Genomic DNA, 25,771 nt, shown 5'->3' with positions numbered 1-25,771 from the left:
AGCTACTCTGGGAGGATTTCAGTTCAAAGCCAGCCCAGGCAAAGTTCGTGAGACCCTATCTCCATCAACAAAGCTGGATATGGTGGCCGGGGACGGCTACCCCCAAATACATGGGAAACATTAGTAGTAAGATCGGGGTCCAGATTGGCCTGGGCAACAAGAATCATATCCCAAAAAATAAAAGGAAAAATGAAGGGGCGTGGCTCTAATGACCGACCTCTGGCCTAGTGCATGCGAGACCCTGATTACAATCCCCTACACCACCACCAAACTGAAGCAAGGCCGACTAAACCGTGCGTACTGGCTGGGCACGCTCCCCTCGGTACCCACCAGCGGAGATCTGCACGTCGGCAAACAATCCTCTCGGGTCTGCGGAATGGGAAAGGCTGGGCCGCCAGCCTGGCTATGGCCCACATCATCCGATCCCAGAGCTGGAGCAGAGGCTCGGGGTCCTCCAGGGCCTGGAGATCCGTCGTTGGCACTGTCAGGATGATGTTGTCTGTGGCCAGCTCACCCCAAGGGGCCGCATTCTCCTGGACACTCCGCCTCCATTGCTCCCGGGAAGTCTTACCTGGAGTTAAACACCAACCTGCTACGCACTGCCCCAACTTCTCTTGGAGCCACAGCTCTTCTCCCCACCGGGCCGGTCCACTCACCCAGCTTATAGTAGGGGGCAGGCACAGCCCCCCTGATGGTCACGGGCACTGGGCCAAGTTGGCAGTGTTTGGGCACGATGATATACAGGAGGCCACCCCAGAGACAGGAGACTGACCGCTGGGCCCTGTCCATGCAGCACCGGTGCGTGACCACGGGGGCCCGACACAGTTGGCTGGCGTCGCTCAGGACATCAGTGTGGCAGCCAATCTGTACCTGGACAGGCAGGGGCCACGGTGTGTGTGGGGAAGGCAAGTCTCTGAGGTGTGTACGTGGGGTGTATATGTGTCTGTGGGCATGTGTGTGGGTATGTATGTGTGAATATATGTGTGTATGTGTGTGTGTGTGTGTGTGTGGAGGGAGGGAGGGAATCAGACATAGCTCCCAACTTCCCTTTTCTACTAGTGAGCGACGCACAGAAGCCTATCAAGTTGTAGCACTCCAAGGTCATGCAGACTGAAAAGCCCGTGTGTTCCTTTCCAGGCAAAGGTAAGGCGGGCCAGTGGCTAGACCTCAGGCATGACTTGGTGAGACGCTAGGCACAAGCCAGGGCTCAGGCTGACGGGGAGGGCACGATGACGTCTTCCTACCAGGCGGAATCGAGGCCTTTCCCAGGCCTGAGCAGCAGAGCCAGGCCTTTGCTGCAAGGGAGCCTGGAGATTCCAGCGGGCCGAGGGGGTCTGAAATGCCACTGCTCCCCCCACGGACCCCGGGATGGGCAGGGTGGTCCCCCAGCCCCCGTGCCCGGGGTGGGGGCATGAACTGGATGGGGAGGTGGGGAGGGGCTTTTGGGAGAGGGGGCTGGCCTTACCTTCAGGCCGGCAGAGGCAGCAGCTTCCGGCAGGGAGACCTCCGCACTTTGCCCTTCCAGGAGGTAGAGCCCCGTGCTCACCCAGGCCTCATCGTCGCCTGACAAAGAGACCCCGAGAAGGCTGAGCCCTCCGCTCCCCCCCTCCCGCTGAGTCCGGGCTGTCCACACCCCCGGACACTGTCTGACTTTTATGCCCAGTCTAGTCTTGAACCTCCACCCTCCTAGGCCTTACTTACATGGAACTAACTCTAAGCCCTATCTTCTTGAAAATGCCTAGTAAAGCAGGGAGCCGGCCTTCCTGAAGGTGAGCCCCACCCAGGCCTTGCCAAATCAGCCGCCAAGCCCCGGCTCACCCCTACCTGGGTTGTCTCCCTCCACCTCCACGGTGACGGGATGGTCTGACGGGGGAAGCCTGGGGGAGCAGGTCTGATCGCCGAGGCCCTGGGCCAGCCAGGAGCAGTCAGTGCCCGAGTGCGCCAACTCCGTGGCCAGACAGAGAAGCGTGGCCTCGCAGGAGTCCTTGGCTACTGGGTTTGTCTTGCTCACAGCCGGGAGGCCGGCCTGGGTCAGCATCTTCCTGAGCAGCCGGTGCAGGGAGGTATAGGCAGGAAGGCCCCGTGCAGGAATCCGAAGGAAGGCCGCGCCATCCTCCCCCATCCTCGCCAGGTAGTTCTTTGCCATGGTCCCCCCTCCGCCGTTCAACAGCGCCTGGAACTGGGACAGCGCCTTGCGGAGGTGGTACTCCTTGATATACAGCTGCCTACCCCTTCGTATGTGCAGGTCCTAAATGAGCTTTTTTCTCTGTTCCCTCACCACAATCCAGATTCTTTAGGGGAGTTACCAGTACAGTAACCATACCAGGAAGTACGTAATTTATTAAGCTACTGCTTTTCTTAATCTCAGTTGAGATATTTACTGATATACAGCTACCTTTGCATCATTTTCATGTCGTTCCTAAATGAGCTTTATTCTCTCTCCCCTCACCACAAATCAGATTCTTTTGAGGAGTTCCCAGTACATTATCCTTTCCCCTGTGTAATTACCTTAACAAGCTCCAGCTGTTTTTATTCTCAGAAGTGATACTCCCTGATATACAGCTGCCTACCCCCTTCATAAGTGCAGGTCCTAAATGAGCTTTTTTCTATGTTCCCTCACCACAATCCAGATTCTTTTTAGGAGTTACCAGTACAGTAACCATACCAGGAAGTACTTAATTTATTAAGCTACTGCTTTTCTTAATCTCATTGGAGATATTTACTGATAAACAGGTACATATGCAGCATTTTCATGTCGTTCCTAAATGAGCTTTTATCTCTCTCCCCTCACCACAAATCAGATTCTTCTGAAGAGTTCCCCGTACATTATCCTTTCCCCTGTGTAATTACCTCAACAAGCTCCAGCTGTTTTTATTCTCAGAAGGGATACTCCCTGATATACAGCTGAATACCCCCTTCGTAAGTGCAGGTCCTAAATGAGCTTTTTTCTCTGTTCCCTCACCACAATCCAGATTCTTTTGGGGAGTTACCAGTACAGTAACCATACCAGGAAGTACTTATTTTATTAAGCTACTGCTTTTCTGTGGGGACTGCTTTCTCTGCTCCGGCTCAAATGCTTATTCCTTTCTCTCTTATTAACCTCGTATCGTCCTCTCCCCCAACCCTCGGCCTTCAGGTCTGTCGGGGTGAGACGTAGGGGCGTCTCCGTCCTGGCGTGCGCGCGACATGCGTGGCAATGTGACCATTTTCCTACCTACGTACATAGACCACGGAGTCAGCTTCTGAGAGCGAACTAACTTTATTGAGAAAGGGACAAGGGTAGATGATCCGGGGGAAGGGGGTTGGCCAGGATTCCCATAGGCCAAAAGGCTGTCACTTGACCTCCAAGGGGCTGGTCACTTGACCTCCAAGGGGCTACGTCACTCTGAGCCCGCCAAACCATGGCGGGGCTGGTAGGCGCCAGGGTGGCTGCCAGCTAAGTCGGGGGTCTCTTTGCCCGACCGGTTTCTCCGGATTCCAATGTATTGAGGATGGAAAGGCCGCATTCCCCAGCTGGGGGAGGTGCCTCAGGCCCCTTCCATCTAGGGGGGGAAGATGGACCCCAACATCTGCCTCTTTTATATTTTTTTTTCGAACAGCAGGAGGCGCCCTACTCGACAGCGCGCCATGTCTTAGGTTGCCCCCCCCCCCAAGGGGAGTCTTACCCGTCTCGGGCTAACGCCCTAGCTCTTCAGGCTGACCTTCCTGCCGGGTTGGCGGGCCCGATGAGAGGCCTTGGGGAGAGTAGGATTGGCATTCGAAATAAAGCCTGATAATTTTTTCCGGTGCCGGCGGACCTTACTGAGCAGCCGGTCCTAGGGTTTGAGTGACGAGCCTCTTGGGGTTCTTATATGGCTAAAAGGCCAAAGGCCACTTGGTACCTAGACAGCTCTGGTCCATCGCTTACAACAAGAGACCCAATGTAAACATAAGGTAAATGGGAGCATAAAGCAGACATGAGCATAAGCAATCGTAATACAAGGCAAATGCAAACATGAGCAACTGTAACACATGAGCAATTGTAACACATGAGTAATTACAACAAGGCACAAGGCAATGGAGGGTCTCTTATCGGGGTCAGTCCACGGAAAACAGGAATTCTGGTCCAGTCTAGTGTCGCTCAAGGCAGCGCAGATGGCTCTTCCTTCCCTCGATGGTGAGGTAGAGGGGCAGGTTCAGGTCCTGGCGATGTGGCAGCCAGGATGCTGGTAACTTAACAACTAAGGTTAGTAAAACACTTCACAGTAAACATTACAGCAAGGTGCCAATACCTTACTTATTATAAACATTTATAATAAAACATTAAAGTGTCCAAGTCCTTTAGCTCCTATTTCCCTCCAATGGGGACCCCCGAGATAAGCAGCAAAAGGGGGGAGTGAAAGAGAGGGACAACCGTACAAAATTTCCCTTTGGTCCTTGTGCAAGGCTGTGGGCCACGCTGCCACAGCAAACGTTACTCCAAAGGGCGTCAGGCAGGGTCCAGGGAAGAAACAGGGCCGACACTGGGTCCAGGTCCATCGCTGGTGCAGGCAGGCTTTCCCGTTTCTCCTTAGAAAATTCCACCTCGGTCTTTGCTTTCCTGAGAGGAAACAAGGGGAGACATCCCTCAAGGGCAGGTGCCCTTGGGTGGTCATTCTGTTGGACAATATTTTACATCTCTAGCTGGTATCCAGATTGGATTCGGTTCCCCAGTAGGGAAGACGCAGGCGAATCCCCTGCCTGCGCTGATAATTGGGTCGGGTCCACGCCAAGCCCCTGTCAGAGAATCCTTCCACCGGGCCTCCACTTTTAAGTAGGGTGTTTGGCTTGACCAGTGTCTCTGGAAAGCCGACAGAGGTTGGTCCTTAGAGAAATTTAAAATATTCGATGTAAACATCGCTGTCCTCAGCTGGTCCTGGGGGCTTCCCCCCCTTTTTGTTTTAATAATTGATCCTTTAGGGTCTTATTATGCCTCTCAATTATGGCTTGACCCTTTGGGTTATAAGGTATTCCAGTGGTATGTTTAATATTCCACATTTGGAGAAATGCCTGTAAAGGCTTACTGGTGAAACAAGGTCCATTATCTGTTTTAACCTGTAAAGGCAGTCCTAGGATAGCAAAACATTGTAAGAAGTGGCTTTCAGCATGCCGTGCTCTTTCACCGGTATGCAGAGAGGCCCAACATGCACCAGAGCAGGTGTCAGTGGACATAAATATATATTTTAGCCTTCCAAAGGGGGCGTAATGGGTCACATCAGTCTGCCAAATTAAGTTGGGTCTTAAACCTCTTGAATTTACACCTGGAGATTGCAAGGGAGGGACTTGCACGAAAGGCATACATGATTTGTAAGTCCTTATAATCTTTTTTTAAGTCTTTTATAGGAATTGAAGGAAATCTCTGATGTAACCCTCTCCAATTTAAGTGAGTACGCTCATGAAGCCCTTTGGCCATTTGGAGGTTTTGAGGTTGTACAATGGCCAGAGCTATGATGGTTCCATTAGTGGCCAGCTGGTCAGTAATACGATTACCTTGTGCCAGGTCCCCAGGCAGTCCTTGGTGTCCACGAAGGTGCTGTAAAAAAATAGGCTCACTCCGCTCTTTTAACAGAGACCTGACTTGGATCATCAGAGGAGTGATTGGGTTTCCATCCAACTTGATATGTGAACATACCAGGTTGGGTAGCAAGTTAACCACGTACAGACTATCAGAGAACAAGTTCATTGGCTGTTTAACATGGGTCAGTGCCAAGGCAACTGCGTACAGCTCTTTAAACTGTGCAGAGCCAGTGACGGCTTCAAAGTAATGGGTGTTATCTTTCCCACCAGCAGGGGGCGAGGCGGAGCGCACCACTACGGCAGAGCCAGCTCGCCCACCATCTGTAAAGACATTGGCAGCCTTGACCAGAGGCTTGGTAGAGAAAAGCACAGGGGGTGTCCATTGTAGCCTGGAAAATGAGGTCACCCATCTTGAAGTGCCATAGTGGCAATTTATCTTACCCATAAAGCCCTCCAGGGCACTAGACACACGTGAATTATTTCTCCTGACCCATTCAAAATCTGACAACCGGTAGGGAATAGTTAGCACGTCAGGATCTCTTCCATAATGTCTCAGGGAAGTGTCCCTGCCCTTAATTACCAAATCAGCTAGCTGGTCCAGCTGGGAATAAACTCTGGGAGCTCCTCCCACTGATGCGTGCACCCACTGAAGGGGCTCGCCTGATTGCGTAATTGCAGCTGAAGAAAGTTCGGATCCGGGGAGGATCCAAAGGCAAAGTGGGCACTTAGGCTTGTAGCGTGCCAGCTGTGCCTTATTTAAGGCCAATTGGATTTTCTGGAAGGCTGTTTGGAGTGATGGAGTTATTGTAATAACATCACTGGGCGCTTTGCCCTTCAAAGAGTCATGGAGCGGTAATAACTCCTCTGTAGGCAGTTGAAGCCAGGATCTTAGCCAATTAATTTCACCTAACAGTCTTTGCATCTCCACCAGAGTATAAGTTGCCTGGAAGGATAACTGGGGCTTGAGTGGGCATACAGAGTCTAGCTTAAGCTCTGTCCCCAAGATCTTGAAGGGGTATACTTTCTACACCTTGTCACTGGCTAATACGCAGCCCTCCTCTTTGAAGGAGTGTTTGGGCCTTGCTATAGGCCAAATCTAGCACATGGGCATCTGCTGATCCAATAATAATGTTGTCCAATTAAATGCATATGGTCCGATCTGCTCCTGTATTAATTAAGAATCGGAACTTTTTTCCAAATATCATGATTACTGTCTCTGGCAACAGGGACTGCCCAGCAAGGGGCTTTAGGCTGTTTATTGCCTTGGTTGGTGGGTAATCTGAAAGTCAGGCCATAAAGCAGATGTTTTGTCCAGGACGTGTTCGGCCTGCCTCTCTCAAGAACCATCCTCCCGGACTCATGAAAATCTGTAGTTTCAAGGCCTCTGAATTTAAAGGTGGCCAGGCCAGTTTTTTTTTTTTTTTTTTTTTTTTTTTTTTTTTTTTTTTTTTTTTTGCTGCGGGGCACAGCCGCCACAGAAAAGCGGCTGTTGAAATCTGTATATGTATAGAGTCAAGCTGAGCCTCACATGGGGGAGGGGTAGCAAGCCTGCGGCTGCTCTGCTCATCTCCTGCCAGCCGGGGCTTTGGATTCATGGGTACCGAACGAGCTTTAGTCCCAGGGCTTTTTGGAGTAGGCATCGGGGCCCACTCCAGATCAAAATTACCTGTGGCCGTCCTCCTGAATCCAGGGACTCCCCGCCCGGGTCCCAAGAGAGGCAAGCCTTGAGAGTTTTAATGGCTCGCAGTGGGAGTTTTCCTCCCCATTGTGCCGTTTGTAATTCCCGCTCTAGTCGGTCCCAAGTTTTCCATGAGAGTGGGTTAGCTCCAGTTAGCCACGGGACCCTGTGGGTCAATTCCTCCCAAATTCGTATAGCGCAGGGCTCTGAGATATTAATCCCCGCGTTTTGGAGGGTGAACTTTAGGATCTTAAGGGGCGAATTGTTTCGCCGACTCTGGACTTGTCCCGTCCTCTTACCTGAGGTGGGAGGATCGCGCGTCTCAGGATTTCCAACCTGTTTCCGTCAGGGCCGGTCGGGAGCCGGGCTTTCTTGTGTGGATTTGTGCAACCCACGTGGGCGCCACTGTGTGGGGACTGCTTTCTCTGCTCCGGCTAAAATGCTTATTCCTTTCTCTCTTATTACCCTCGTATCGTCCTCTCCCCCAACCCTCGGCCAGCAGGTCTGTCGGGGTGAGACGTAGGGGCGTCTCCGTCCTGGCGTGCGCGAGACCCGCGTGGCAATGTGACCGTTTTCCTACCTACGTACATAGACCACGGAGTCAGCTTCTGAGAGCGAAATAACTTTATTGAGAAAGGGACAAGGGTAGATGATCCGGGGGAAGGGGGTTGGCCAGGATTCCCATAGGCCAAAAGGCTGTCACTTGACCTCCAAGGGGCTGGTCACTTGACCTCCAAGGGGCTACGTCACTCTGAGGCCGCCAAACCAGGGCGGGGCTGGTAGGCGCCAGGCTGGCTGCCAGCTAAGTCGGGGGTCTCTTTGCCCGACCGGTTTCTCCGGAATCCAATGTATTCCCCAGCTGGGGGAGGTGCCTCAGGCCCCTTCCATCTAGGGGGGAAGATGGACCCCAACACTTTTAATAATCTCAGTGAAGATATTTACTGATAAACAGCTACATACGCAGCATGTTCATGTCATTCCTAAATGAGCATTTATCTCTCTCTCCTCACCACAAATCAGATTCTCCTGAGGAGTTCCCAGTACATTATCCTTTCCCCTGTGTAATTACCTTAACAAGATCCAGCTGTTTTTATTCTCAGAAGGGATACTTCCTGATATACAGCTGGATACCCCCTTCGTAAATGCAGGTCCTAAATGAGCTTTTTTCCCTGTTCCCTCACCACAATCCAGATTCTTTTGGGGAGTTAACAGTACAGTAACCATACCGGGAAGTACTTAATTTATTAAGCTACTGCTTTTCTTAATCTCAGTGGAGATATTTACTGATAAACAGCGACCTATGCAGCATTTTCATGTCGTTCCTAAATGAGCTTTATTCTCTCTCCCCTCACCACAAATCAGATTCTTCTGAGGAGTTCCCAGTACATTATCCTTTCCCCTGTGTAATTACCTTAATAAGCTCCAGCTGTTTTTATTCTCAGAAGGGATACTCCCTGATAAACAGCTGCCTACCCCCTTCGTAAGTGCAGGTCCTAAATGAGCTTTTTTCTCTGTTCCCTCACCACAATCCAGATTCTTTTGGGGAGTTTCCAGTACAGTAACCATACCAGGAAGTACTTAATTTATTAAGCTACTGCTTTTCTTATTCTCAGTGGAGATATTTACTGATAAACAGCTACATATGCAGCATTTTCATGTCGTTCCTAAATGAGCTTTTATCTCTCTCCCCTCACCACAAATCAGATTCTTCTGAGGAGTTCCCAGTACATTATCCTTACCCCTGTGTAATTACCTTAACAAGCTCCAGCTGTTTTTATTCTCAGAAGGGATACTCCCTGATATACAGCTGCCTACCCCCTTTGTAAGTGCAGGTCCTAAATGAGCTTTTTTCTCTGTTCCCTCACCACAATCCAGATTCTTTTGGGGAGATACCAGTACAGTAACCATACCAGGAAGTACTTAATTTATTAAGGTACTGCTTTTCTTATTCTCAGTGGAGATATTTACTGATAAACACCTACCTACGCAGCATGTTCAAGTCATTCCTAAATGAGCGTTTATCTCTCTCCCCTCACGACAAATCAGATTCTTCTGAAGAGTTCCCAGTACATTATCCTTTCCCATGTGTAATTACCTTAACAAGCTCCAGCTGTTTTTATTCTCAGAAGGTTTACTCCCTGATAAACAGCTGCCTACCCCCTTCGTAAGTGCAGGTCCTAAATGAGCTTTTTTCTCTGTTCCCTCACCACAATCCAGATTCTTTTGGGGAGTTTCCAGTACAGTAACCATACCAGGAAGTACTTAATTTATTAAGCTACTGCTTTTCTTATTCTCAGTGGAGATATTTACTGATAAACAGCTACATATGCAGCATTTTCATGTCGTTCCTAAATGAGCTTTTATCTCTCTCCCCTCACCACAAATCAGATTCTTCTGAGGAGTTCCCAGTACATTATCCTTACCCCTGTGTAATTACCTTAACAAGCTCCAGCTGTTTTTATTCTCAGAAGGGATACTCCCTGATATACAGCTGCCTACCCCCTTTGTAAGTGCAGGTCCTAAATGAGCTTTTTTCTCTGTTCCCTCACCACAATCCAGATTCTTTTGGGGAGATACCAGTACAGTAACCATACCAGGAAGTACTTAATTTATTAAGGTACTGCTTTTCTTATTCTCAGTGGAGATATTTACTGATAAACACCTACCTACGCAGCATGTTCAAGTCATTCCTAAATGAGCGTTTATCTCTCTCCCCTCACCACAAATCAGATTCTTCTGAAGAGTTCCCAGTACATTATCCTTTCCCATGTGTAATTACCTTAACAAGCTCCAGCTGTTTTTATTCTCAGAAGGTTTACTCCCTGATATACAGCTGCCTACCCCCTTCGTAAGTGCAGGTCCTAAATGAGCTTTTTTCTCTGTTCCCTCACCACAATCCAGATTCTTTTGGGGAGGTACCAGTACTGTAACCATACCAGGAAGTACTTAATTTATTAAGCTACTGCTTTTCTTAATCTCAGTGGAGATATTTACTGATAAACAGCTACCTATGCAGCATTTTCATGTCGTTCCTAAATGTGCTTTATTCTCTCTCCCCTCACCACAAATCAGATTCTTCTGAGGAGTTCCCAGTACATTATCCTTTCCCCTGTGTAATTACCTTAACAAGCTCCAGCTGTTTTTATTCTCAGAAGGTTTACTCCCTGATATACAGCTGCCTACACCCTTCGTAAGTGCAGGACCTAAATGAGCTTTTTTGTCTGTTCCCTCACCACAATCCAGATTCTTTGGGGAGTTACCAGTACAATACCCATACCAGGAAGTACTTAATTTATTAAGATACTGCTTTAATTAATCTCATTGGAGATATTTACTGATAAACAGCTACATATGCAGCATATTCATGTCGTTCCTATATGAGCTTTTATCTCTCTCCCCTCACCACAAATCAGATTCTTCTGAGGAGTTCCCAGTACATTATCCTTTCCCCTGTGTAATTACCTTAACAAGCTCAAGCTGTTTTTATTCTCAGAAGGTTTACTCCCTGATATACAGCTGCCAACCCCCTTCGTAAGTGCAGTTCCTAAATGAGCTTTTTTCTCTGTTCCCTCACCACAATCCAGATTCTTTTGGGGATTTACCAGTGCAGTAACCATACCAGGAAGTACTTAATGTATTAAGCTACTGCTTTTCTTAATCTCAGTGGAGATATTTATTGATAAACAGCTACCTACCCAGCATGTTCATGTCGTTCCTAAATGAGCTTTTATCTCTCTCCCCTCACCACAAATCAGATTCTTCTGAGGAGTTCTCAGTACACTATCCTTTCCCCTGTGTAATTACCTTATCAAGCTCCAGCTGTTTTTATTCTCAGAATGTTTACTCCCTGATATCCAGCTGCCTACCCCTTCGTAAGTGCAGGTCCTAAATGAGCTTTTTTCTCTGTTCCCTCACCACAATCCAGATTCTTTTGGGGAGTTACCAGTACAGTAACCATACCAGGAAGTACTTAATTTATTAAGCTACTGCTTTCCTTAATCTCTGTGGAGATATTTACTGATAAACAGCTACCTACGCAGCATTTTCATGTCGTTCCTAAATGAGCTTTTATCTCTCTCCCCTCACCACAAATCAGATTCTTCTGAGGAGTTCCCAGTACATTATCCTTTCCCCTGTGTAATTACCTTAACAAGCTACAGCTGTTTTTATTCGCAGAAGGTTTACTCCCTGATATACAGCTGCCTACACCCTTCTAAGTGCAGGTCCTAATTGAGCTTTTTTGTCTGTTCCCTCACCACAATCCAGATTCTTTGGGGAGTTACCAGTACAGTACCCATACCAGGAAGTACTTAATTTATTAAGCTACTGCTTTAATTAATCTCATTGGAGATATTTACTGATAAACAGCTACCTACCCAGCATGTTCATGTCGTTCCTAAATGAGCTTTTATCTCTCTCCCCTCACCACAAATCAGATTCTTCTGAGGAGTTCTCAGTACACTATCCTTTCCCCTGTGTAACTACCTTAACAAGCTCCAGCTGTTTTTATTCTCAGAATGTTTACTCCCTGATATACAGCTGCCTACCCCTTCGTAAGTGCAGGTCTTAAATGAGCTTTTTTCTCTGTTCCCTCACCACAATCCAGATTCTTTTGGGGAGTTACCAATACAGGAACCATACCAGGAAGTATTTAAGTTATTAAGCTACTGCTTTTCTTAATCTCAGTGGAGATATTTACTGATAAACAGCTACCTATGCAGCATTTTCATGTCGTTCCTAAATGAGCTTTTATCTCTCTCCCCACACCACATATCAGATTCTTCTGAGGAGTTCCCAGTACATTATCCTTTCCCCTGTGTAATTACCTTATCAAGCTCCAGCTGTTTTTATTCTCAGAAGGGATACTCCCTGATATACAGCTCCCTACCCCCTTCGTAAGTGCAGGTCCTAAATGAGCTTTTTTCTCTGTTCCCTCACCACAATCCAGATTCTTTTGGGGAGTTACCAGTACAGTAACCATACCAGGAAGTACTTAATTTATTAAGCTACTGCTTTTCTTAATCTCTGTGGAGATATTTACTGATAAACAGATATATACGCAGCATGTTCATGTCGTTCCTAAATGAGCTTTTATCTCTCTTCCCTCACCACAAATCAGATTCTTCTGAGGAGTTCCCAGTACATTATCCTTTCCCCTGTGTAATTACCTTAACAATCTCCAGCTGTTTTTATTCTCAGAAGGTTTACTCCCTGATATACATCTGCCTACCCCCTTCGTAAGTGCAGGAACTAAATGAGCTTTCTTCTCTGTTCCCTCACCACAATCCAGATTCTTTTGGGGAGTTACCAGTACAGTAACCATACCAGGAAGTACTTAATTTATTAAGCTACTGCTTTTCTTAATCTCAGTGGAGATATTTACTGATAAACAGCTACCTAGGCAGCATGTTCATGTCGTTCCAAAATGAGCTTTTATCTCTGTCCAGTCACTACAAATCAGATTCTTCTGAGGAGTTCCCAGTACATTATCCTTTCCCCTGTGTAATTACCTTAACAATCTCCACCTGTTTTTATTCTCAGAAGGGATATTCCCTGATATACAGCTGTCTAACCTCTTCCTTAGTGCAGGTCCTAAATGCGTATTTTTCTTTGTTCCCTAACCACAATGCAGATTCTTTTGGGGAATTACCAGTACAGTAACCATACCAGGATGTACTTAATTTATTTAGCTACTGCTTTTCTTAATCTCAGTGGAGATATTTACTGATAAACAGCTACCTATGCAGCATGTTCATGTCGTTCCTAAATGAGCTTTTATCTCTCTCCCCTCACCACAAATCAGATTCTTCTGAGGAGTTCCCAGCACATTATCCTTTCCCCTGTGTAATTACCTTAACAAGCTCCAGCTGTTTTTATTCTCAGAAGGGATACTCCCTGATATACAGCTGCCTACCCCCTTCGTAAGTGCAGGTCCTAAATGAGCTTTTTTCTCTGTTCCCTCACCACAATCCAGATTCTTTTGGGGAGTTACCAGTACAGTAACCATACCAGGAAGTACTTAATTTATTAAGCTACTGCTTTTCTTAATCTCTGTGGAGATATTTACTGATAAACAGATATATACGCAGCATGTTCATGTCGTTCCTAAATGAGCTTTTATCTCTCTTCCCTCACCACAAATCAGATTCTTCTGAGGAGTTCCCAGTACATTATCCTTTCCTCTGTGTAATTACCTTAACAATCTCCAGCTGTTTTTATTCTCAGAAGGTTTACTCCCTGATATACAGCTGCCTACCCCCTTCGTAAGTGCAGGAACTAAATGAGCTTTTTTCTCTGTTCCCTCACCACAATCCAGATTCTTTTGGGGAGTTACCAGTACAGTAACCATACCAGGAAGTACTTAATTTATTAAGCTACTGCTTTGCTTAATCTCAGTGGAGAAATTTACAGATAAACAGCTACCTATGCAGCATTTTCATGTCATTCCTAAATGAGATTTTATCTCTCTCCCCTCACCACGAATCAGATTCTTCCGAGGAATTCCCAGTACATTATCCTTTCCCCTGTGTAATTACATTAGCAAGCTCCAGCTTTTTTTTACTCTCAGAAGTTTTACTCCCTGATATCCAGCTGCCTACCCCCTTCGTAAGTGCAGGTCCTAAATGAGATTTTTTCGCTCTTCCCTCATCACAATCCAGATTCTTTTGGGGAGTTACCAGTACAGTAACCATACCAGGAAGTACTTAATTTATTAAGCTTCTGCTTTTCTTAATCTCAGTGGAGATATTTACTGATAAACAGCTACCTACGCAGCATGTTCATGTCGTTCCAAAATGAGCTTTTATCTCTGTCCAGTCACTACAAATCAGATTCTTCTGAGGAGTTCCCAGTACATTATCCTTTCCCCTGTGTAATTACCTTAACAATCTCCACCTGTTTTTATTCTCAGAAGGGATATTCCCTGATATACAGCTGTCTAACCTCTTCCTTAGTGCAGGTCCTAAATGCGCATTTTTCTTTGTTCCCTAACCACAATGCAGATTCTTTTGGGGAATTACCAGTACAGTAACCATACCAGGATGTACTTAATTTATTTAGCTACTGCTTTTCTTAATCTCAGTGGAGATATTTACTGATAAACAGCTACCTATGCAGCATGTTCATGTCGTTCCTAAATGAGCTTTTATCTCTCTCCCCTCACCACAAATCAGATTCTTCTGAGGAGTTCCCAGCACATTATCCTTTCCCCTGTGTAATTACCTTAACAAGCTCCAGCTGTTTTTATTCTCAGAAGGGATACTCCCTGATATACAGCTGCCTACCCCCTTCGTAAGTGCAGGTCCTAAATGAGCTTTTTTCTCTGTTCCCTCACCACAATCCAGATTCTTTTGGGGAGTTACCAGTACAGTAACCATACCAGGAAGTACTTAATTTATTAAGCTACTGCTTTTCTTAATCTCTGTGGAGATATTTACTGATAAACAGATATATACGCAGCATGTTCATGTCGTTCCTAAATGAGCTTTTATCTCTCTTCCCTCACCACAAATCAGATTCTTCTGAGGAGTTCCCAGTACATTATCCTTTCCTCTGTGTAATTACCTTAACAATCTCCAGCTGTTTTTATTCTCAGAAGGTTTACTCCCTGATATACAGCTGCCTACCCCCTTCGTAAGTGCAGGAACTAAATGAGCTTTTTTCTCTGTTCCCTCACCACAATCCAGATTCTTTTGGGGAGTTACCAGTACAGTAACCATACCAGGAAGTACTTAATTTATTAAGCTACTGCTTTGCTTAATCTCAGTGGAGAAATTTACAGATAAACAGCTACCTATGCAGCATTTTCATGTCATTCCTAAATGAGATTTTATCTCTCTCCCCTCACCACGAATCAGATTCTTCCGAGGAATTCCCAGTACATTATCCTTTCCCCTGTGTAATTACATTAGCAAGCTCCAGCTTTTTTTTACTCTCAGAAGTTTTACTCCCTGATATCCAGCTGCCTACCCCCTTCGTAAGTGCAGGTCCTAAATGAGATTTTTTCGCTCTTCCCTCATCACAATCCAGATTCTTTTGGGGAGTTACCAGTACAGTAACCATACCAGGAAGTACTTAATTTATTAAGCTTCTGCTTTTCTTAATCTCAGTGGAGATATTTACTGATAAACAGCTACCTACGCAGCATGTTCATGTCGTTCCAAAATGAGCTTTTATCTCTGTCCAGTCACTACAAATCAGATTCTTCTGAGGAGTTCCCAGTACATTATCCTTTCCCCTGTGTAATTACCTTAACAATCTCCACCTGTTTTTATTCTCAGAAGGGATATTCCCTGATATACAGCTGTCTAACCTCTTCCTTAGTGCAGGTCCTAAATGCGCATTTTTCTTTGTTCCCTAACCACAATGCAGATTCTTTTGGGGAATTACCAGTACAGTAACCATACCAGGATGTACTTAATTTATTTAGCTACTGCTTTTCTTAATCTCAGTGGAGACATTTACTGATAAACAGCTACCTATGCAGCATGTTCATGTCGTTCCTAAATGAGCTTTTATCTCTCTCCCCTCACCACAAATCAGATTCTTCTGAGGAGTTCCCAGTACATTATCCTTTCCCCTGTGTAATTACCTTAACAAGCTCCAGCTGTTTTTATTCGCAGAAGGTTTACTCCCTGATATACAGCTGCCAACACCCTTCAAAGTGCAGGTCCTAAATGAGCTTTTTTGTCTGTTCCCTCACCACAATCCAGATTCTTTGGGGAGTTACCAGTACAGTACCCATACCAGGAAGTACTTAATTTATTAAGCTACTGCTTTAATTAATCTCATTGGAGATATTTACTGATAAACAGCTACATATGAAGCATTTTCATGTCGTTCCTAAATGAGCTTTTATCTCTCTCCCCTCACCACAAATCAGATTCTTCTGAGGAGTTCCCAGTACATTATCCTTTCCCCTGTGTAATTACCTTAACAAGCTCCAGCTGTTTTTATTCTCAGAAGGGATACTCCCTGATATACAGCTGCCTACCCCCTTCGTAAGTGCAGTTCCTAAATGAGCTTTTTTCTCTGTTCCCTCACCACAATCCAGATTCTTTTGGGGAGTTACCAATACAGGAACCATACCAGGAAGTATTTAAGTTATTAAGCTACTGCTTTTCTTAATCTCAGTGGAGATATTTACTGATAAACAGCTACCTATGCAGCATTTTCATGTCGTTCCTAAATGAGCTTTTATCTCTCTCCCCACACCACATATCAGATTCTTCTGAGGAGTTCCCAGTACATTATCCTTTCCCCTGTGTAATTACCTTATCAAGCTCCAGCTGTTTTTATTCTCAGAAGGGATACTCCCTGATATACAGCTGCCTACCCCCTTCGTAAGTGCAGGTCCTAAATGAGCTTTTTTCTCTGTTCCCTCACCACAATCCAGATTCTTTTGGGGAGTTACCAGTACAGTAACCATACCAGGAAGTACTTAATTTATTAAGCTACTGCTTTTCTTAATCTCTGTGGAGATATTTACTGATAAACAGATATATACGCAGCATGTTCATGTCGTTCGTAAATGAGCTTTTATCTCTCTTCCCTCACCACAAATCAGATTCTTCTGAGGAGTTCCCAGTACATTATCCTTTCCCCTGTGTAATTACCTTAACAATCTCCAGCTGTTTTTATTCTCAGAAGGTTTACTCCCTGATATACAGCTGCCTGCCCCCTTCGTAAGTGCAGGAACTAAATGAGCTTTTTTCTCTGTTCCCTCACCACAATCCAGATTCTTTTGGGGAGTTACCAGTACAGTAACCATACCAGGAAGTACTGAATTTATTAAGCTACTGCTTTGCTTAATCTCAGTGGAGAAATTTACAGATAAACAGCTACCTATAGAGCATTTTCATGTCATTCCTAAATGAGCTTTTATCTCTCTCCCCTCACCACGAATCAGATTCTTCCGAGGAATTCCCAGTACATTATCCTTTCCCCTGTGTAATTACCTTAGCAAGCTCCAGCTTTTTTTTACTCTCAGAAGTTTTACTCCCTGATATCCAGCTGCCTACCCCCTTCGTAAGTGCAGGTCCTAAATGAGATTTTTTTCGCTCTTCCCTCACCACAATCCAGATTCTTTTGGGGAGTTACCAGTACAGTAACCATACCAGGAAGTACTTAATTTATTAAGCTACTGCTTTTCTTAATCTCAGTGGAGATATTTACTGATAAACAGCTACCTACCCAGCATGTTCATGTCGTTCCAAAATGAGCTTTTATCTCTGTCCAGTCACTACAAATCAGATTCTTCTGAGGAGTTCTCAGTACATTATCCTTTCCCCTGTGTAATTACCTTAACAATCTCCACCTGTTTTTATTCTCAGAAGGGATATTCCCTGATATACAGCTGTCTAACCTCTTCCTTAGTGCAGGTCCTAAATGCGCATTTTTCTTTGTTCCCTAACCACAATGCAGATTCTTTTGGGGAATTACCAGTACAGTAACCATACCAGGATGTACTTAATTTATTTAGCTACTGCTTTTCTTAATCTCAGTGGAGATATTTACTGATAAACAGCTACCTATGCAGCATGTTCAAGTCGTTCCTAAATGAGCTTTTATCTCTCTCCCCTCACCACAAATCAGATTCTTCTGAGGAGTTCCCAGCACATTATCCTTTCCCCTGTGTAATTACCTTAACAAGATCCAGATGTTTTTATTCTCAGAAGGGATACTCCCTGATATACAGCTGCCTACCCCCTTCGTAAGTGCAGGTCCTAAATGAGCTTTTTTCTCTGTTCCCTCACCACAATCCAGATTCTTTTGGGGAGTTCCCAGTACAGTAACCATACCAGCAAGTACTTAATTTATTAAGCAACTGGTTTTCTTAATCTCAGTGGAGATATTTACTGATAAACAGCTACCTATGCAGCATTTTCATGTCTTTCTTAAATGAGCTTTTTTCTCTCTCCCCTCACCACAAATCAGATTCTTCTGAGGACTTCCCAGTACATTATCCTTTCCCCTGTGTAATTACCTTAACAAGCTCCAGCTGTTTTTATTCTCAGAAGGGATACTCCCTGATATACAGCTGCCTACCCCCTTCGTAACTGCAGGTCCTAAATGAGCTTTTTTCTCTATTCCCTCACCACAGTCCAGATTCTTTTGGGGAGTTACCAGTACAGGAACCATACCAGGAAGTACTTAATTTATTAAGCTACCGCTTTTCCTAATCTCAGTGGAGATATTTACTGATAAACAGCTACCTATGCAGCATTTTCATGTCTTTCTTAAATGAGCTTTTTTCTCTCTCCCCTCACCACAAATCAGATTCTTCTGAGGACTTCCCAGTACATTATCCTTTCCCCTGTGTAATTACCTTACCAAGCTCCAGCTGTTTTTATTCTCAGAAGGGATACTCCCTGATATACAGCTGCCTACCCCCTTCGTAAGTGCAGGTCCTAAATGAGCTTTTTTCTCTATTCCCTCACCACAGTCCAGATTCTTTTGGGGAGTTACCAGTACAGGAACCATACCAGGAAGTACTTAATTTATTAAGCTACTGCTTTTTTAATCACAGTGCAGAAATTTACTGATAAACAACTACCTATGCAGCATTTTCATGTCGTTCCTAAATGAGCTTTTATCTCTCTCCCCTCACCACAAATCAGATTCTTCTAAGGAGTTCCCAGTACATTATCCTTTCCCCTGTGTAATTACCTTAACAAGCTCCAGCTGTTTTTATTCTCAGAAGGTTTACTCCCTGATATACAGCTGCCTACACCCTTCGTAAGTGCAGGTCCTAAATGAGCTTTTTTGTCTGTTCCCTCACCACAATCCAGATTCTTTGGGGAGTTACCAGTACAGTACCCATACCAGGAAGTACTTAATTTATTAAGATACTGCTTTAATTAATCTCATTGGAGATATTTACTGATAAACAGCTACATATGCAGCATTTTCATGTCGTTCCTAAATGAGCTTTTATCTCTCTCCCCTCACCACAAATCAGATTCTTCTGAGGAGTTCCCAGTACATTATCCTTTCCCCTGTGTAATTACCTTAACAAGCTCAAGCTGTTTTTATTCTCAGAATGTTTACTCCCTGATATACAGCTGCCAACCCCCTTCGTAAGTGCAGTTCCTAATTGAGCTTTTTTCTCTGTTCCCTCACCACAATCCAGATTCTTTTGGGGATTTACCAGTGCAGTAACCATACCAGGAAGTACTTAATGTATTAAGCTACTGCTTTTCTTAATCTCAGTGGAGATATTTATTGATAAACAGCTACCTACCCAGCATGTTCATGTCGTTCCTAAATGAGCTTTTATCTCTCTCCCCTCACCACAAATCAGATTCTTCTGAGGAGTTCTCAGTACACTATCCTTTCCCCTGTGTAATTACCTTATCAAGCTCCAGCTGTTTTTATTCTCAGAATGTTTACTCCCTGATATCCAGCTGCCTACCCCTTCGTAAGTGCAGGTCCTAAATGAGCTTTTTTGTCTGTTCCCTCACCACAATCCAGATTCTTTTGGGGAGTTACCAGTACAGTAACCATACCAGGAAGTACTTAATTTATTAAGCTACTGCTTTCCTTAATCTCTGTGGAGATATTTACTGATAAACAGCTACCTACGCAGCATTTTCATGTCGTTCCTAAATGAGCTTTTATCTCTCTCCCCTCACCACACATCAGATTCTTCTGAGGAGTTCCCAGTACATTATCCTTTCCCCTGTGTAATTACCTTAACAAGCTACAGCTGTTTTTATTCGCAGAAGGTTTACTCCCTGATATACAGCTGCCTACACCCTTCTAAGTGCAGGTCCTAAATGAGCTTTTTTGTCTGTTCCCTCACCACAATCCAGATTCTTTGGGGAGTTACCAGTACAGTACCCATACCAGGAAGTACTTAATTTATTAAGCTACTGCTTTAATTAATCTCATTGGAGATATTTACTGATAAACAGCTACCTACCCAGCATGTTCATGTCGTTCCTAAATGAGCTTTTATCTCTCTCCCCTCACCACAAATCAGATTCTTCTGAGGAGTTCTCAGTACACTATCCTTTCCCCTGTGTAACTACCTTAACAAGCTCCAGCTGTTTTTATTCTCAGAATGTTTACTCCCTGATATACAGCTGCCTACCCCTTCGTAAGTGCAGGTCTTAAATGAGCTTTTTTCTCTGTTCCCTCACCACAATCCAGATTCTTTTGGGGAGTTACCAATACAGGAACCATACCAGGAAGTATTTAAGTTATTAAGCTACTGCTTTTCTTAATCTCAGTGGAGATATTTACTGATAAACAGCTACCTATGCAGCATTTTCATGTCGTTCCTAAATGAGCTTTTATCTCTCTCCCCACACCACATATCAGATTCTTCTGAGGAGTTCCCAGTACATTATCCTTTCCCCTGTGTAATTACCTTATCAAGCTCCAGCTGTTTTTATTCTCAGAAGGGATACTCCCTGATATACAGCTGCCTACCCCCTTCGTAAGTGCAGGTCCTAAATGAGCTTTTTTCTCTGTTCCCTCACCACAATCCAGATTCTTTTGGGGAGTTACCAGTACAGTAACCATACCAGGAAGTACTTAATTTATTAAGCTACTGCTTTTCTTAATCTCTGTGGAGATATTTACTGATAAACAGATATATACGCAGCATGTTCATGTCGTTCCTAAATGAGCTTTTATCTCTCTTCCCTCACCACAAATCAGATTCTTCTGAGGAGTTCCCAGTACATTATCCTTTCCCCTGTGTAATTACCTTAACAATCTCCAGCTGTTTTTATTCTCAGAAGGTTTACTCCCTGATATACATCTGTCTACCCCCTTCGTAAGTGCAGGAACTAAATGAGCTTTTTTCTCTGTTCCCTCACCACAATCCAGATTCTTTTGGGGAGTTACCAGTACAGTAACCATACCAGGAAGTACTTAATTTATTAAGCTACTGCTTTGCTTAATCTCAGTGGAGAAATTTACAGATAAACAGCTACCTATGCAGCATTTTCATGTCATTCCTAAATGAGCTTTTATCTCTCTCCCCTCACCACGAATCAGATTCTTCCGAGGAATTCCCAGTACATTATCCTTTCCCCTGTGTAATTACATTAGCAAGCTCCAGCTTTTTTTTACTCTCAGAAGTTTTACTCCCTGATATCCAGCTGCCTACCCCCTTCGTAAGTGCAGGTCCTAAATGAGATTTTTTCGCTCTTCCCGCATCACAATCCAGATTCTTTTGGGGAGTTACCAGTACAGTAACCATACCAGGAAGTACTTAATTTATTAAGCTACTGCTTTTCTTAATCTCAGTGGAGATATTTACTGATAAACAGCTACCTAGGCAGCATGTTCATGTCGTTCCAAAATGAGCTTTTATCTCTGTCCAGTCACTACAAATCAGATTCTTCTGAGGAGTTCCCAGTACATTATCCTTTCCCCTGTGTAATTACCTTAACAATCTCCACCTGTTTTTATTCTCAGAAGGGATATTCCCTGATATACAGCTGTCTAACCTCTTCCTTAGTGCAGGTCCTAAATGCGTATTTTTCTTTGTTCCCTAACCACAATGCAGATTCTTTTGGGGAATTACCAGTACAGTAACCATACCAGGATGTACTTAATTTATTTAGCTACTGCTTTTCTTAATCTCAGTGGAGATATTTACTGATAAACAGCTACCTATGCAGCATGTTCATGTCGTTCCTAAATGAGCTTTTATCTCTCTCCCCTCACCACAAATCAGATTCTTCTGAGGAGTTCCCAGCACATTATCCTTTCCCCTGTGTAATTACCTTAACAAGATCCAGCTGCTTTTATTCTCAGAAGGGATACTCCCTGATATACAGCTGCCTACCCCCTTCGTAAGTGCAGGTCCTAAATGAGCTTTTTTCTCTGTTCCCTCACCACAGTCCAGATTCTTTTGGGGAGTTACCAGTACAGTAACCATACCAGGAAGTACTTAATTTATTAAGCTACTGCTTTTTTAATCACAGTGGAGATATTTACTGATAAACAGCTACATATGCAGCATTTTCATGTCGTTCCTACATGAGCTTTTATCTCTCTCCGCTCACCACAAATCAGATTCTTCTGAGGAGTTCCCAGTACATTATCCTTTCCCCTGTGTAATTACCTTAACAAGCTCCAGCTGTTTTTATTCTCAGAAGGTTTACTCCCTGATATACAGCTGCCTCCCCCCTTCGTAAGTGCAGGTCATAAATGAGCTTTTATCTCTATTCCCTCACCACAATCCAGATTCTTTTGGGGAGTTACCAGTATAGTAACCATACCAGGAAGTACTTAATTTATTAAGCTACTGCTCTTCTTAATCTCAGTGGAGATATTTACTGATAAACAGCTACCTATGCAGCACGTTCATGTCGTTCCTAAATGAGCTTTTATGTCTCTCCCCTCACCACAAATCAGATTCTTCTGAGGAGTTCCCAGTACATTATCCTTTCCCCTGTGTAATTACCTTAACAAGCTCCAGCTGTTTTTATTCTCAGAAGGGATACTCCCTGATATACACCTGCCTACCCCCTTCGTAAGTGCAGGTCCTAAATGAGCTTTTTTCTCTCTTCCCTCACCACAATCCAGATTCTTTTGGGGAGTTACCAGTACAGTAGCCATACCAGGAAGTACTTAATTTATTAAGCTACTGCTTTTCTTAATCTCAGTGGAGATATTTACTGATAAACAGCTACCTATGCAGCACGTTCATGTCGTTCTTACATGAGCTTTTATCTCTCTCCCCTCACCACAAATCAGATTCTTCTGAGGAGTTCCCAGTACATTATCCTTTCCCCTGTGTAATTACCTTAACAAGCTCCAGCTGTTTTTATTCTCAGAAGGTTTACTCCCTGATATACAGCTGCCTCCCCCCTTCGTAAGTGCAGGTCCTAAATGAGCTCTTATCTCTGTTCCCTCACCAATATCCAAATTCTTTTGGGGAGTTACCAGTATAGTAACCATACCAGGAAGTACTTAATTTATTAAGCTACTGCTTTTCTTAATCTCAGTGGAGATATTTACTGATAAACAGCTACCTACGCAGCATGTTCATGTCGTTCCTAAATGAGCTTTTATCTCTCTCCCTTCACCACAAACCAGATTCTTCTGAGGAGTTCCCAGTACATTATCCTTTCCCCTGTGTAATTACCTTAACAAGCTCCAGCTGTTTTTATTCTCAGAAGGGATACTCCCTGATATACAGCTGCCTACCACCTTCGTATGTTCAGGTCCTAAATGAGCTTTTTTCTCTGTTCCCTCACCACAATCCAGATTTTTTTGGGGAGTTACCCGTACAGTAACCATACCAGGAAGTACTTAATTTATTAAGCTACCGCTTTTCCTAATCTCAGTGGAGATATTTACTGATAAACAGCTACCTATGCAGCATTTTCATGTCTTTCTTAAATGAGCTTTTTTCTCTCTCCCCTCACCACAAATCAGATTCTTCTGAGGAGTTCCCAGTACATTATCCTTTCCCCTGTGTAATTACCTTAACAAGCTCCAGCTGTTTTTATTCTCAGAAGGGATACTCCCTGATATACAGCTGCCTACCCACTTCGTAACTGCAGGTCCTAAATGAGCTTTTTTCTCTATTCCCTCACCACAGTCCAGATTCTTTTGGGGAGTTACCAGTACAGGAACCATACCAGGAAGTACTTAATTTATTAAGCTACTGCTTTTTTAATCACCGTGCAGAAATTTACTGATAAACAACTACCTATGCAGGATTTTCATGTCGTTCCTAAATGAGCTTTTATCTCTCTCCCCTCACAACAAATAAGATTCTTCTGAGGAGTTCCCAGTACATTATCCTTTCCCCTGTGTAATTACCTTAACAAGCTCCAGCTGTTTTTATTCTCAGAAGGGATACTCCCTGATATACAGCTGCCTACCCCCTTCGTAAGTGCAGGTCCTAAATGAGCTTTTTTCTCTGTTCCCTCACCACAATCCAGATTCTTTTGGGGAGTTACCAGTACAGTAATCATACCAGTAAGTACTTAATTTATTAAGCTACTGCTTTTCGTAATCTCAGTGGAGATATTAACTGATAAACAGCTACCTACGCAGCATGTTCATGTCGTTCCTAAATGAGCTTTTATCTCTCTCCCCTCACCACAAATCAGATTCTTCTGAGGAGTTCCCAGTACATTATCCTTTCCCCTGTGTAATTACCTTAACAAGCTCCAGCTGTTTTTATTCTCAGAAGGTTTACTCCCTGATAAACAGCTGCCTAACCCCTTCCTAAGTGCAGGTCCTAAATGAGCGTTTTTCTCTGTTCCCTCACCACAATCCAGATTCTTTTGGGGAGTTACCAGTACAGTAACCATACCAGGAAGTACTTAATTTATTAAGCTACTGCTTTTCTTAAACTCAGTGGAGATATTTACTGATAAACAGCTACCTATGCAGCATTTTCATGTCGTTCCTAAATGAGCTTTTATCTCTCTCCCCTCACCACAAATCAGATTCTTCTGAGGAGTTCCCAGTACATTATCCTTTCCCCTGTGTAATTACTTTAACAAGCTCCAGCTGTTTTTATTCCCAGAAGGGATACTGCCTGATATACATCTGCCTACCCACTTCGTAATTGCAGGTCCTAAATGAGCTTTTTTATCTCTTCCTTCACCACAATCCAGATTCTTTTGGGGAGTTACCAGTACAGTAACCATACCAGGAAGTACTTAATTTATTAACGTAATTCTTTTCTTAATCTCAGTGGAGATACTTACTGATAAAAAGCTACCTATGCAGCATTTGCATGTCGTTCCTAAATGAGCTTTTATCTCTCTCCCCTCACCACAAATCAGATTCTTCTGAGGAGTTCCCAGTACATTATCCTTTCCCCTGTGTAATTACTTTAACAAGCTCCAGCTGTTTTTATTCTCAGAATGTTTACTCCCTGATATACAGCTGCCTACCCCCTTGGTAAGTGCAGGTCCTAAATGAGCTTTTTTCTCTGTTCCCTCACCACAATCCAGATTCTTTTGGGGAGTTACCAGTACAGTAACCATACCAGGAATTACTTAATTTATTAAGTTACTGCTTCTTAATCTCAGTGGAGATATTTACTGATAAACAGCTACCTATGCAGCATGTTCATGTCGTTCCTAAATGAGCTTTTATCTCTCTCCACTAACCACAAATCAGATTCTTCTGAGGAGTTCCCAGTACATTATCCTTTCCCCTGTGTAATTACCTTAACAAGTTCCAGCTGTTTTTATTCTCAGAAGGTTTACTCCTTGATATACAGCTGCCTGCCCCCTTCGTAAGTGCAGGTCCTAAATGAGCTTTTTTCTCTGTTCCCTCACCACAATCCAGATTCTTTTGGGGTGTTACCAGTACAATAACCATACCAGGAAGTACTTAATTTATTAAGCTACTGCTTGTTAATCTCAGTGGAGATATTTTCTGAATAACAGCTACCTATGCAGCATGTTCATGTCGTTGCTAAATGAGCTTTTATCTCTCTCGACTCACCACAAATCAGATTCTTCTGAGGAGTTCTTAGTACATTATCCTTTAGCCTGTGTAATTACCTTAACAAGCTCCAGCTGTTTTTATTCTCAGAAGCGATACTCCCTGATATAGAGCTGCCTA

The 25,771-nt window shown here is 44.1% G+C and overlaps 1 protein-coding gene across 1 annotated transcript; it reads right to left on the bottom strand.

The window, feature by feature from the left end:
* Positions 1 to 286: 286 nt before the first annotated feature.
* LOC125344495 (TRPM8 channel-associated factor 2-like) lies at positions 287 to 2,225 on the bottom strand (the record flags this gene model as incomplete). Its single annotated transcript, XM_048337011.1, is given in 5 exon segments — positions 287 to 352; positions 354 to 571; positions 657 to 870; positions 1,466 to 1,563; positions 1,825 to 2,225. Coding segments are annotated over 5 exon segments (997 nt in total), but the record flags the coding sequence as incomplete, so codon positions are not given.
* Positions 2,226 to 25,771: the final 23,546 nt, after the last annotated feature.

This window comes from Perognathus longimembris, unplaced genomic scaffold, assembly GCF_023159225.1.
Source record: "Perognathus longimembris pacificus isolate PPM17 unplaced genomic scaffold, ASM2315922v1 HiC_scaffold_1092, whole genome shotgun sequence".
NCBI lineage: Eukaryota > Metazoa > Chordata > Mammalia > Rodentia > Heteromyidae > Perognathus > Perognathus longimembris.
The sequence above is the reverse complement of the archived record's forward strand: the minus strand, read 5'-3'. Positions and strand labels throughout refer to the sequence as shown.